This window comes from Oncorhynchus mykiss, chromosome 6 (assembly GCF_013265735.2).
Source record: "Oncorhynchus mykiss isolate Arlee chromosome 6, USDA_OmykA_1.1, whole genome shotgun sequence".
Classification (NCBI taxonomy): Eukaryota; Metazoa; Chordata; class Actinopteri; order Salmoniformes; family Salmonidae; genus Oncorhynchus; species Oncorhynchus mykiss.
The window spans coordinates 79,957,557-79,972,675 of record NC_048570.1 but is presented as its reverse complement, the minus strand read 5'-3'; the positions used below and the strand labels follow the sequence as shown (position 1 = coordinate 79,972,675).

General features: G+C 39.4%; 1 protein-coding gene across 1 annotated transcript in view; it reads right to left on the bottom strand.

Moving 5' to 3' along the window:
* Positions 1-15,119, bottom strand: part of LOC118965045 (protein FAM227B-like) — a 109,977-nt gene that overhangs the window by 92,100 nt on the left and 2,758 nt on the right. Inside the window, exons 3-9 of the mRNA XM_036981785.1 lie at positions 15,049-15,092; positions 14,902-14,934; positions 14,699-14,803; positions 13,574-13,672; positions 12,993-13,094; positions 12,652-12,778; positions 11,651-11,746 (exon numbers count right to left, since the gene is read on the bottom strand). Coding sequence (XP_036837680.1) covers positions 11,651-11,746; positions 12,652-12,778; positions 12,993-13,094; positions 13,574-13,672; positions 14,699-14,803; positions 14,902-14,934; positions 15,049-15,092 — 606 coding nt within the window. The remainder of the gene's footprint in view (positions 1-11,650; positions 11,747-12,651; positions 12,779-12,992; positions 13,095-13,573; positions 13,673-14,698; positions 14,804-14,901; positions 14,935-15,048; positions 15,093-15,119) is intronic.

Genomic DNA, 15,119 nt, shown 5'->3' with positions numbered 1-15,119 from the left:
GAAACAACAGGTCAGTAGATGTAAACCCTCAGTAAATCTGAAACAACAGGTCAGTAGATGTAAACTCAGTAAATCTGAAACAACAGGTCAGTAGATGTAAACCCTCAGTAAATCTGAAACAACAGGTCAGTAGATGTAAACTCAGTAAATCTGAAACAACAGGTCAGTAGATGTAAACCCTCAGTAAATTTGAAACAACAGGTCAGTAGATGTAAACTCTCAGTAAATCTGAAACAACAGGTGTGAATAGATGTGAATCTGAAACAACAGGTCAGTAGATGTGAATCTGAAACAACAGGTCAGTAGATGTGAATCTGAAACAACAGGTCAGTAGATGTGAATCTGAAACAACAGGTCAGTAGATGTGAATCTGAAACAACAGGTCAGTAGATGTAAACCCTCAGTAAATCTGAAACAACAGGTCAGTAGATGTAAACCCTCCGTGAATCTGAAACAACAGGTCAGTAGATGTGAATCTGAAACAACAGGTCAGTAGATGTAAACCCTCAGTAAATCTGAAACAACAGGTCAGTAGATGTAAACTCTCAGTAAATCTGAAACAACAGGTCAGTAGATGTAAACCCTCAGTAAATCTGAAACAACAGGTCAGTAGATGTGAATCTGAAACAACAGGTCAGTAGATATGAATCTGAAACAACAGGTCAGTAGATGTGAATCTGAAACAACAGGTCAGTAGATGTAAACCCTCCGTGAATCTGAAACAACAGGTCAGTAGATGTGAATCTGAAACAACAGGTCAGTAGATGTAAACCCTCAGTAAATCTGAAACAACAGGTCAGTAGATGTAAACCCTCAGTAAATCTGAAACAACAGGTCAGTAGATGTGAATCTGAAACAACAGGTCAGTAGATGTAAACCCTCAGTAAATCTGAAACAACAGGTCAGTAGATGTAAACCCTCCATGAATCTGAAACAACAGGTCAGTAGATGTGAATCTGAAACAACAGGTCAGTAGATGTGAATCTGAAACAACAGGTCAGTAGATGTAAACCCTCAGTAAATCTGAAACAACAGGTCAGTAGATGTAAACCCTCAGTAAATCTGAAACAACAGGTCAGTAGATGTAAACTCTCAGTAAATCTGAAACAACAGGTCAGTAGATGTGAATCTGAAACAACAGGTCAGTAGATGTAAACCCTCAGTAAATCTGAAACAACAGGTCAGTAGATGTAAATCTGAAACAACAGGTCAGTAGATGTAAACCCTCAGTAAATCTGAAACAACAGGTCAGTAGATGTAAACTCTCAGTAAATCTGAAACAACAGGTCAGTAGATGTGAATCTGAAACAACAGGTCAGTAGATGTGAATCTGAAACAACAGGTCAGTAGATGTGAATCTGAAACAACAGGTCAGTAGATGTGAATCTGAAACAACAGGTCAGTAGATGTGAATCTGAAACAACAGGTCAGTAGATGTGAATCTGAAACAACAGGTCAGTAGATGTAAACTCTCAGTAAATCTGAAACAACAGGTCAGTAGATGTAAACCCTCAGTAAATCTGAAACAACAGGTCAGTAGATGTAAACCCTCAGTAAATCTGAAACAACAGGTCAGTAGATGTAAACCCTCCATGAATCTGAAACAACAGGTCAGTAGATGTGAATCTGAAACAACAGGTCAGTAGATGTGAATCTGAAACAACAGGTCAGTAGATGTAAACCCTCAGTAAATCTGAAACAACAGGTCAGTAGATGTAAACCCTCAGTAAATCTGAAACAACAGGTCAGTAGATGTAAACTCTCAGTAAATCTGAAACAACAGGTCAGTAGATGTGAATCTGAAACAACAGGTCAGTAGATGTAAACCCTCAGTAAATCTGAAACAACAGGTCAGTAGATGTAAATCTGAAACAACAGGTCAGTAGATGTAAACCCTCAGTAAATCTGAAACAACAGGTCAGTAGATGTAAACTCTCAGTAAATCTGAAACAACAGGTCAGTAGATGTGAATCTGAAACAACAGGTCAGTAGATGTGAATCTGAAACAACAGGTCAGTAGATGTGAATCTGAAACAACAGGTCAGTAGATGTGAATCTGAAACAACAGGTCAGTAGATGTGAATCTGAAACAACAGGTCAGTAGATGTGAATCTGAAACAACAGGTCAGTAGATGTAAACTCTCAGTAAATCTGAAACAACAGGTCAGTAGATGTAAACTCTCAGTAAATCTGAAACAACAGGTCAGTAGATGTGAATCTGAAACAACAGGTCAGTAGATGTGAATCTGAAACAACAGGTCAGTAGATGTAAACCCTCAGTAAATCTGAAACAACAGGTCAGTAGATGTAAACCCTCAGTAAATCTGAAACAACAGGTCAGTAGATGTAAACTCTCAGTAAATCTGAAACAACAGGTCAGTAGATGTGAATCTGAAACAACAGGTCAGTAGATGTAAACCCTCAGTAAATCTGAAACAACAGGTCAGTAGATGTAAATCTGAAACAACAGGTCAGTAGATGTAAACCCTCAGTAAATCTGAAACAACAGGTCAGTAGATGTAAACTCTCAGTAAATCTGAAACAACAGGTCAGTAGATGTGAATCTGAAACAACAGGTCAGTAGATGTGAATCTGAAACAACAGGTCAGTAGATGTGAATCTGAAACAACAGGTCAGTAGATGTGAATCTGAAACAACAGGTCAGTAGATGTGAATCTGAAACAACAGGTCAGTAGATGTGAATCTGAAACAACAGGTCAGTAGATGTAAACTCTCAGTAAATCTGAAACAACAGGTCAGTAGATGTAAACCCTCAGTAAATCTGAAACAACAGGTCAGTAGATGTAAACCCTCAGTAAATCTGAAACAACAGGTCAGTAGATGTAAACCCTCCATGAATCTGAAACAACAGGTCAGTAGATGTGAATCTGAAACAACAGGTCAGTAGATGTGAATCTGAAACAACAGGTCAGTAGATGTAAACCCTCAGTAAATCTGAAACAACAGGTCAGTAGATGTAAACCCTCAGTAAATCTGAAACAACAGGTCAGTAGATGTAAACTCTCAGTAAATCTGAAACAACAGGTCAGTAGATGTGAATCTGAAACAACAGGTCAGTAGATGTAAACCCTCAGTAAATCTGAAACAACAGGTCAGTAGATGTAAATCTGAAACAACAGGTCAGTAGATGTAAACCCTCAGTAAATCTGAAACAACAGGTCAGTAGATGTAAACTCTCAGTAAATCTGAAACAACAGGTCAGTAGATGTGAATCTGAAACAACAGGTCAGTAGATGTGAATCTGAAACAACAGGTCAGTAGATGTGAATCTGAAACAACAGGTCAGTAGATGTGAATCTGAAACAACAGGTCAGTAGATGTGAATCTGAAACAACAGGTCAGTAGATGTGAATCTGAAACAACAGGTCAGTAGATGTAAACTCTCAGTAAATCTGAAACAACAGGTCAGTAGATGTGAATCTGAAACAACAGGTCAGTAGATGTGAATCTGAAACAACAGGTCAGTAGATGTGAATCTGAAACAACAGGTCAGTAGATGTGAATCTGAAACAACAGGTCAGTAGATGTGAATCTGAAACAACAGGTCAGTAGATGTGAATCTGAAACAACAGGTCAGTAGATGTAAACTCTCAGTAAATCTGAAACAACAGGTCAGTAGATGTGAATCTGAAACAACAGGTCAGTAGATGTAAACCCTCAGTAAATCTGAAACAACAGGTCAGTAGATGTAAACCCTCCATGAATCTGAAACAACAGGTCAGTAGATGTGAATCTGAAACAACAGGTCAGTAGATGTGAATCTGAAACAACAGGTCAGTAGATGTAAACCCTCAGTAAATCTGAAACAACAGGTCAGTAGATGTAAACCCTCAGTAAATCTGAAACAACAGGTCAGTAGATGTAAACACTCCGTGAATCTGAAACAACAGGTCAGTAGATGTAAACCCTCAGTAAATCTGAAACAACAGGTCAGTAGATGTAAACCCTCAGTAAATCTGAAACAACAGGTCAGTAGATGTAAACTCTCAGTAAATATGAAACAACAGGTCAGTAGATGTAAACCCTCAGTAAATCTGAAACAACAGGTCAGTAGATGTAAACCCTCAGTAAATCTGAAACAACAGGTCAGTAGATGTAAACCCTCCATGAATCTGAAACAACAGGTCAGTAGATGTGAATCTGAAACAACAGGTCAGTAGATGTGAATTTGAAACAACAGGTCAGTAGATGTAAACCCTCAGTAAATCTGAAACAACAGGTCAGTAGATGTAAACCCTCAGTAAATCTGAAACAACAGGTCAGTAGATGTAAACCCTCCGTGAATCTGAAACAACAGGTCAGTAGATGTGAATCTGAAACAACAGGTCAGTAGATGTAAACCCTCAGTAAATCTGAAACAACAGGTCAGTAGATGTAAACTCTCAGTAAATCTGAAACAACAGGTCAGTAGATGTAAACCCTCCGTGAATCTGAAACAACAGGTCAGTAGATGTAAACTCTCAGTAACTCTGAAACAACAGGTCAGTAGATGTAAACCCTCCGTGAATCTGAAACAACAGGTCAGTAGATGTGAATCTGAAACAACAGGTCAGTAGATGTGAATCTGAAACAACAGGTCAGTAGATGTGAATCTGAAACAACAGGTCAGTAGATGTAAACCCTCATTAAATCTGAAACAACAGGTCAGTAGATGTAAACCCTCAGTAAATCTGAAACAACAGGTCAGTAGATGTAAACCCTCCGTGAATCTGAAACAACAGGTCAGTAGATGTGAATCTGAAACAACAGGTCAGTAGATGTAAACCCTCAGTAAATCTGAAACAACAGGTCAGTAGATGTAAACTCAGTAAATCTGAAACAACAGGTCAGTAGATGTAAACCCTCAGTAAATTTGAAACAACAGGTCAGTAGATGTAAACTCTCAGTAAATCTGAAACAACAGGTGTGAATAGATGTGAATCTGAAACAACAGGTCAGTAGATGTGAATCTGAAACAACAGGTCAGTAGATGTGAATCTGAAACAACAGGTCAGTAGATGTGAATCTGAAACAACAGGTCAGTAGATGTGAATCTGAAACAACAGGTCAGTAGATGTGAATCTGAAACAACAGGTCAGTAGATGTGAATCTGAAACAACAGGTCAGTAGATGTAAACCCTCAGTAAATCTGAAACAACAGGTCAGTAGATGTAAACCCTCCGTGAATCTGAAACAACAGGTCAGTAGATGTGAATCTGAAACAACAGGTCAGTAGATGTAAACCCTCAGTAAATCTGAAACAACAGGTCAGTAGATGTAAACTCTCAGTAAATCTGAAACAACAGGTCAGTAGATGTAAACCCTCAGTAAATCTGAAACAACAGGTCAGTAGATGTGAATCTGAAACAACAGGTCAGTAGATATGAATCTGAAACAACAGGTCAGTAGATGTGAATCTGAAACAACAGGTCAGTAGATGTAAACCCTCCGTGAATCTGAAACAACAGGTCAGTAGATGTGAATCTGAAACAACAGGTCAGTAGATGTAAACCCTCAGTAAATCTGAAACAACAGGTCAGTAGATGTAAACCCTCAGTAAATCTGAAACAACAGGTCAGTAGATGTGAATCTGAAACAACAGGTCAGTAGATGTAAACCCTCAGTAAATCTGAAACAACAGGTCAGTAGATGTAAACCCTCCATGAATCTGAAACAACAGGTCAGTAGATGTGAATCTGAAACAACAGGTCAGTAGATGTGAATCTGAAACAACAGGTCAGTAGATGTAAACCCTCAGTAAATCTGAAACAACAGGTCAGTAGATGTAAACCCTCAGTAAATCTGAAACAACAGGTCAGTAGATGTAAACTCTCAGTAAATCTGAAACAACAGGTCAGTAGATGTGAATCTGAAACAACAGGTCAGTAGATGTAAACCCTCAGTAAATCTGAAACAACAGGTCAGTAGATGTAAATCTGAAACAACAGGTCAGTAGATGTAAACCCTCAGTAAATCTGAAACAACAGGTCAGTAGATGTAAACTCTCAGTAAATCTGAAACAACAGGTCAGTAGATGTGAATCTGAAACAACAGGTCAGTAGATGTGAATCTGAAACAACAGGTCAGTAGATGTGAATCTGAAACAACAGGTCAGTAGATGTGAATCTGAAACAACAGGTCAGTAGATGTGAATCTGAAACAACAGGTCAGTAGATGTAAACCCTCCATGAATCTGAAACAACAGGTCAGTAGATGTGAATCTGAAACAACAGGTCAGTAGATGTGAATCTGAAACAACAGGTCAGTAGATGTGAATCTGAAACAACAGGTCAGTAGATGTAAACTCTCAGTAAATCTGAAACAACAGGTCAGTAGATGTAAACCCTCAGTAAATCTGAAACAACAGGTCAGTAGATGTAAACCCTCAGTAAATCTGAAACAACAGGTCAGTAGATGTAAACCCTCCATGAATCTGAAACAACAGGTCAGTAGATGTGAATCTGAAACAACAGGTCAGTAGATGTGAATCTGAAACAACAGGTCAGTAGATGTAAACCCTCAGTAAATCTGAAACAACAGGTCAGTAGATGTAAACCCTCAGTAAATCTGAAACAACAGGTCAGTAGATGTAAACTCTCAGTAAATCTGAAACAACAGGTCAGTAGATGTGAATCTGAAACAACAGGTCAGTAGATGTAAACCCTCAGTAAATCTGAAACAACAGGTCAGTAGATGTAAATCTGAAACAACAGGTCAGTAGATGTAAACCCTCAGTAAATCTGAAACAACAGGTCAGTAGATGTAAACTCTCAGTAAATCTGAAACAACAGGTCAGTAGATGTGAATCTGAAACAACAGGTCAGTAGATGTGAATCTGAAACAACAGGTCAGTAGATGTGAATCTGAAACAACAGGTCAGTAGATGTGAATCTGAAACAACAGGTCAGTAGATGTGAATCTGAAACAACAGGTCAGTAGATGTAAACTCTCAGTAAATCTGAAACAACAGGTCAGTAGATGTGAATCTGAAACAACAGGTCAGTAGATGTAAACCCTCAGTAAATCTGAAACAACAGGTCAGTAGATGTAAACCCTCCATGAATCTGAAACAACAGGTCAGTAGATGTGAATCTGAAACAACAGGTCAGTAGATGTAAACCCTCAGTAAATCTGAAACAACAGGTCAGTAGATGTAAACCCTCAGTAAATCTGAAACAACAGGTCAGTAGATGTAAACTCTCAGTAAATCTGAAACAACAGGTCAGTAGATGTGAATCTGAAACAACAGGTCAGTAGATGTAAACCCTCAGTAAATCTGAAACAACAGGTCAGTAGATGTAAATCTGAAACAACAGGTCAGTAGATGTAAACCCTCAGTAAATCTGAAACAACAGGTCAGTAGATGTAAACTCTCAGTAAATCTGAAACAACAGGTCAGTAGATGTGAATCTGAAACAACAGGTCAGTAGATGTGAATCTGAAACAACAGGTCAGTAGATGTGAATCTGAAACAACAGGTCAGTAGATGTGAATCTGAAACAACAGGTCAGTAGATGTGAATCTGAAACAACAGGTCAGTAGATGTGAATCTGAAACAACAGGTCAGTAGATGTAAACTCTCAGTAAATCTGAAACAACAGGTCAGTAGATGTAAACCCTCAGTAAATCTGAAACAACAGGTCAGTAGATGTAAACCCTCAGTAAATCTGAAACAACAGGTCAGTAGACGTAAACTCTCAGTAAATCTGAAACAACAGGTCAGTAGATGTAAACCCTCAGTAAATCTGAAACAACAGGTCAGTAGATGTAAACCCTCAGTAAATCTGAAACAACAGGTCAGTAGATGTAAATCTGAAACAACAGGTCAGTAGATGTAAACCCTCCGTGATTCTGAAACAACAGGTCAGTAGATGTAAATCTGAAACAACAGCTCAGTAGATATAAACCCTCCGTGAATCTGAAACAACAGGTCAGTAGATGTGAATCTGAAACAACAGGTCAGTAGATGTAAACCCTCAGTAAATCTGAAACAACAGGTCAGTAGATGTGAATCTGAAACAACAGGTCAGTAGATGTAAACCCTCAGTAAATCTGAAACAACAGGTCAGTAGATGTAAACTCTCAGTAAATCTGAAACAACAGGTCAGTAGATGTAAACTCTCAGTAAATCTGAAACAACAGGTCAGTAGATGTAAATCTGAAACAACAGGTCAGTAGATGTAAACCCTCCGTGAATCTGAAACAACAGGTCAGTAGATGTAAATCTGAAACAACAGCTCAGTAGATATAAACCCTCCGTGAATCTGAAACAACAGGTCAGTAGATGTGAATCTGAAACAACAGGTCAGTAGACGTAAACTCTCAGTAAATCTGAAACAACAGGTCAGTAGATGTAAACGCTCAGTACATCTGAAACAACAGGTCAGTAGATGTAAACACTCCGTGAATCTGAAACAACAGGTCAGTAGATGTAAACTCTCAGTAAATCTGAAACAACAGGTCAGTAGATGTAAACTCTCAGTAAATCTGAAACAACAGGTCAGTAGATGTAAACCCTCAGTAAATCTGAAACAACAGGTCAGTAGATGTAAACTCTCAGTAAATCTGAAACAACAGGTCAGTAGATGTGAATCTGAAACAACAGGTCAGTAGATGTAAACCCTCAGTAAATCTGAAACAACAGGTCAGTAGATGTAAATCTGAAACAACAGGTCAGTAGATGTAAACCCTCAGTAAATCTGAAACAACAGGTCAGTAGATGTAAACTCTCAGTAAATCTGAAACAACAGGTCAGTAGATGTGAATCTGAAACAACAGGTCAGTAGATGTGAATCTGAAACAACAGGTCAGTAGATGTGAATCTGAAACAACAGGTCAGTAGATGTGAATCTGAAACAACAGGTCAGTAGATGTGAATCTGAAACAACAGGTCAGTAGATGTAAACTCTCAGTAAATCTGAAACAACAGGTCAGTAGATGTAAACCCTCAGTAAATCTGAAACAACAGGTCAGTAGATGTAAACCCTCAGTAAATCTGAAACAACAGGTCAGTAGATGTAAACCCTCCATGAATCTGAAACAACAGGTCAGTAGATGTGAATCTGAAACAACAGGTCAGTAGATGTGAATCTGAAACAACAGGTCAGTAGATGTAAACCCTCAGTAAATCTGAAACAACAGGTCAGTAGATGTAAACCCTCAGTAAATCTGAAACAACAGGTCAGTAGATGTAAACTCTCAGTAAATCTGAAACAACAGGTCAGTAGATGTGAATCTGAAACAACAGGTCAGTAGATGTAAACCCTCAGTAAATCTGAAACAACAGGTCAGTAGATGTAAATCTGAAACAACAGGTCAGTAGATGTAAACCCTCAGTAAATCTGAAACAACAGGTCAGTAGATGTAAACTCTCAGTAAATCTGAAACAACAGGTCAGTAGATGTGAATCTGAAACAACAGGTCAGTAGATGTGAATCTGAAACAACAGGTCAGTAGATGTGAATCTGAAACAACAGGTCAGTAGATGTGAATCTGAAACAACAGGTCAGTAGATGTGAATCTGAAACAACAGGTCAGTAGATGTGAATCTGAAACAACAGGTCAGTAGATGTAAACTCTCAGTAAATCTGAAACAACAGGTCAGTAGATGTGAATCTGAAACAACAGGTCAGTAGATGTAAACCCTCAGTAAATCTGAAACAACAGGTCAGTAGATGTAAACCCTCCATGAATCTGAAACAACAGGTCAGTAGATGTGAATCTGAAACAACAGGTCAGTAGATGTGAATCTGAAACAACAGGTCAGTAGATGTAAACCCTCAGTAAATCTGAAACAACAGGTCAGTAGATGTAAACCCTCAGTAAATCTGAAACAACAGGTCAGTAGATGTAAACTCTCAGTAAATCTGAAACAACAGGTCAGTAGATGTGAATCTGAAACAACAGGTCAGTAGATGTAAACCCTCAGTAAATCTGAAACAACAGGTCAGTAGATGTAAATCTGAAACAACAGGTCAGTAGATGTAAACCCTCAGTAAATCTGAAACAACAGGTCAGTAGATGTAAACTCTCAGTAAATCTGAAACAACAGGTCAGTAGATGTGAATCTGAAACAACAGGTCAGTAGATGTGAATCTGAAACAACAGGTCAGTAGATGTGAATCTGAAACAACAGGTCAGTAGATGTGAATCTGAAACAACAGGTCAGTAGATGTGAATCTGAAACAACAGGTCAGTAGATGTGAATCTGAAACAACAGGTCAGTAGATGTAAACTCTCAGTAAATCTGAAACAACAGGTCAGTAGATGTAAACCCTCAGTAAATCTGAAACAACAGGTCAGTAGATGTAAACCCTCAGTAAATCTGAAACAACAGGTCAGTAGACGTAAACTCTCAGTAAATCTGAAACAACAGGTCAGTAGATGTAAACCCTCAGTAAATCTGAAACAACAGGTCAGTAGATGTAAACCCTCAGTAAATCTGAAACAACAGGTCAGTAGATGTAAATCTGAAACAACAGGTCAGTAGATGTAAACCCTCCGTGATTCTGAAACAACAGGTCAGTAGATGTAAATCTGAAACAACAGCTCAGTAGATATAAACCCTCCGTGAATCTGAAACAACAGGTCAGTAGATGTGAATCTGAAACAACAGGTCAGTAGATGTAAACCCTCAGTAAATCTGAAACAACAGGTCAGTAGATGTGAATCTGAAACAACAGGCCAGTAGATGTAAACCCTCAGTAAATCTGAAACAACAGGTCAGTAGATGTAAACTCTCAGTAAATCTGAAACAACAGGTCAGTAGATGTAAACTCTCAGTAAATCTGAAACAACAGGTCAATAGATGTAAATCTGAAACAACAGGTCAGTAGATGTAAACCCTCCGTGAATCTGAAACAACAGGTCAGTAGATGTAAATCTGAAACAACAGCTCAGTAGATATAAACCCTCCGTGAATCTGAAACAACAGGTCAGTAGATGTGAATCTGAAACAACAGGTCAGTAGACGTAAACTCTCAGTAAATCTGAAACAACAGGTCAGTAGATGTAAACCCTCAGTACATCTGAAACAACAGGTCAGTAGATGTAAACACTCCGTGAATCTGAAACAACAGGTCAGTAGATGTAAACTCTCAGTAAATCTGAAACAACAGGTCAGTAGATGTAAACTCTCAGTAAATCTGAAACAACAGGTCAGTAGATGTAAACCCTCAGTAAATCTGAAACAACAGGTCAGTAGATGTAAATCTGAAACAACAGGTCAGTAGATGTGAATCTGAAACAACAGGTCAGTAGATGTAAACCCTCAGTAAATCTGAAACAACAGGTCAGTAGATGTAAACCCTCAGTAAATCTGAAACAACAGGTCAGTAGATGTAAACCCTCAGTAAATCTGAAACAACAGGTCAGTAGATGTAAACCCTCAGTAAATCTGAAACAACAGGTCAGTAGATGTAAACTCTCAGTAAATCTGAAACAACAGGTCAGTAGATGTGAATCTGAAACAACAGGTCAGTAGATGTAAACTCTCAGTAAATCTGAAACAACAGGTCAGTAGATGTAAACTCTCAGTAAATCTGAAACAACAGGTCAGTAGATGTAAACTCTCAGTAAATCTGAAACAACAGGTCAGTAGATGTAAACCCTCAGTAAATCTGAAACAACAGGTCAGTAGATCAGGTCTTACCACATGCTGACTCTCCATGGCTCTTCCCGGACGTGTCTACAGGATCCAGCCAGCCCAGGTTCCAGCTCTGCCATGACAACAGGGTGGGCTTCACACCTAACAGAGACAAATAGGAGACAGGCAAACTATTTTTAAACACTAAATGTATGTTGTTCTTATCAAAGGGGCGGCAGGGTAGCCTAGTGGTTAGAGCGTTGGACTAGTAACCGGAAGGTTGCAAGTTCAAATCCCCAAGCTGTCGTTCTGCCCCTGAACAGTCAGTTAACCCACTGTTCCTAGGCTGTCATTGAAAATAAGAATTTGTTCTTAACTGACTTGCCTGGTTAAATAAAGGTGAAAAAATAAAATTTAAATTTAAAAAAAGGACGGGCCAAAAACTGTCAGACCCAAGACATAGACTGGTGTCTCTGCTACCGAATGGCAAGCGATACCGGTGCTGGTCTGGAAACAACAACACCCTGAACAGCTTCTACCCCCAAGCCATAAGACTGCTAAATAGATAACAACACAGCTACCTGGACTGTCTGCGTTGACTCTTTTGACTCATCACATACGCTGCTGCTACTTTTTATTATCTGCAAGCCCAGGTTCCAGCTCTGCAATCTGTTGCGTAGTCACTTTACCACTACCTATATGTACATATCTACCTAAATGACATTGTACACCGACTCAGTACGGGTACCCCGGGTATATAGCCAAGTTATCATTACTCACTGTGTATTTATTCCTCGTGTTACAATTTGCTTCTAAAATATTTCTATTTTCTCTCTGCATTGTTAAGAAGGGCCCGTAAGTAAGCATTTCACTGTTAGTCTACACCTGTTGTTTACCAAGCATGTGACAAATAGATTTTGATTTGATCTTTGTTGTTCTTTATCATTTACAGTTTGTCATTTTGTTGTTTAGAAAGTCTGTAATGCATTTAGATGTTAAACTGCTCTCTAAATACAGCGTGATGTGGTTGCATGCCATGATCACCAGACCCAAACAATAACACTAACCTGACACCCAGAGGGAGATGAGGTCAGCCAGGTCTGTCTTGAAGTCATGGCCTAGACGTTCCATGGACTCAGGGAACGCTCCGTAGAACGCTGCGTAGACCGCCTGGGCCAGGCAGTCTGCATATACCTGGAACACACACACAGTCTTTACTGTAACTGGTGCACTTGTCTTGTCTTGCACAAACACTGATACTTGTCTTTTCTTCAAGTAAGTTAGAAGCAGTGATTTTGCAGACAGCAGCTGTTTTTGAAGAAGGTTCTACTTGCAATGACTGTGACAGCTGAATGCTCTGAATGTAAGTCTCTCTGGATAACAGTGTTTGTTAAATATACATAAGTACCTTAAAGAGCTTGTCCTTCAGGTCCATCTGAACGGTCATCAGCAGAGAGACAAAGGCTCCAGAGATCCGATCAAACAACTGGCTCTCCTCCTCCACATTAGGCTGGGAGGATATTGACACACAATTCCACACTGTAAGGTACTGCAGGCTACCTAACCTGACAGCATCAACAACTGTCAGAACATATTCTAAAATAAATGTACGCACAGAGCTATACATTTCATCATTTACTCAACTCTATCAGGAACTATTACGTACAATATTTAGATATTTCAATAGTTCTATTGTGCATACGTGTGTAAGACTGCCTCTGCTTAATACTGAGTATATCATAACTTAGTTGTGGAATCTGGCAGAAACCTTCAGATAAGATCATTTTCACTGCACGCATTTCCTCTAAATCACATTCATCTATAAATACTATATTACCAGTTGGATTACCAGATGGATGTACTGTACAGGCTGGAGTAAAAGACGAGCCTCCCCATCATCTGCCTCATGTTAATATATGTATCACAGTTACATGTCTTGGTTGCATTGTCTGTTGATATAGTGCATCCCAAAGGTTGGAGTGAAGTCACCTTAAATCTGTGGAGGAAGAACCACCAGAATGTGTCTTTGAGAACAGCCACGGACAGATCACACAGAAAGAACGGCCTCCAGATCTTCAGGAAGCCTGGCTGCAGTAAAGAATCATACACACACATACGGCAGGATTAATGATGATTAGCCTAACCCCAATGAGACGGAATTGTTCTGTTATGTACACACAGCAATTAAATGGTCATTGCAAAGTGGTAATTACATAATAATTGCTCAATAATTATTCTTTAGTATTTTGATAACTCAGTGAAACAGCCACCATGACCTTACTGTTGGTAGGTAGTTCCCAATTGTGTCGGTAAATACCAGCTGACACAGCAGTGTTAAATAAAGCATTACAGATAACTAGCTAATCTCTAATCTACTTTTCAATGAATACCAATCCACCCTGCTGTTAAAGACTGACACACAGCAGCATAGCTACAGTACATATGTGAGAGATTAATCATGTGTGCTTGGAATGCAGTCGAATCCGACCGCATGCACCGAGAGCAGGAGAGGGCCACATTCAATACACATGTGCTTGACAAGCATGCGAAGTTTGCATGCGATCCCTTTCTCTTTTTCCTAAAAGCTGTGACAGCTCAGGTATCTGTGAGACCTGACATAACATAACAAGTCTGCTCTCCATCACCCGGACCGGCCACATCTGGCTTTCAGTACAATGGATGGATATTAGTGTTTGTGGTCATAAATAAGACCTAGCCCAGCGCTGGTTTACTCTGCCTTTCATTTGTCTCTCCGTTTCTGTATACTAAACTACTTTTGACCAGAGCCCTATGGGAAACTCTACAGGCCCTGGTTTAAAAGTAGTGCACTATATAGGGAATAGGGTACCATTTAGGATGCAGCCTGGAACTGTTAATACTACAGGACTTTAATAGGAGCCTGGCTGCTCCTTAGATTAATGTGATTGGTTGCAGAGCTGCCACAGTATTCCCCTGTGATGAGGGAGAGCAGAACTCTGGTCTGGTACTCTCACACTCTCTCACACACACACACACACACACACACACACACACACACACACACACACACACACACACACACACACACACACACACACACACACACACACAAGATTTGAGTTTGAAGGTACGTACATTAAAGCCTTGGGCCTCTGATACTCTGTCCAAATGCTGTAAGGCATCAGGATGTCCTGGGATGTCAGTGTCCTCGACTGCATCAAACCCTGGGTAGTCATAGTCCTGGAGAAACACAACTCATTAGTTTAACTAAGTAAACACCAGAGAGATATGTCCCTCATGGTGTAAAGAGCCATAAACAGACAAGACAACAGACTCACCTTGATGTCCAAGCTCCGCGACACTGCCTCACTCTGGAATTAAACAGTCAATGTTGTTGTAAATCAGAATCATCCTATATAAATGATAAAATCTAATACAAATAATTATAACTGCAACTCTGCAATTTCACTGTCTGAAATCATTACCTGCTCTTTCATGATTCGATGTGCTCTTTGCACATACATTTTATCTGAGAAAGAAACATTGAGATAATGGC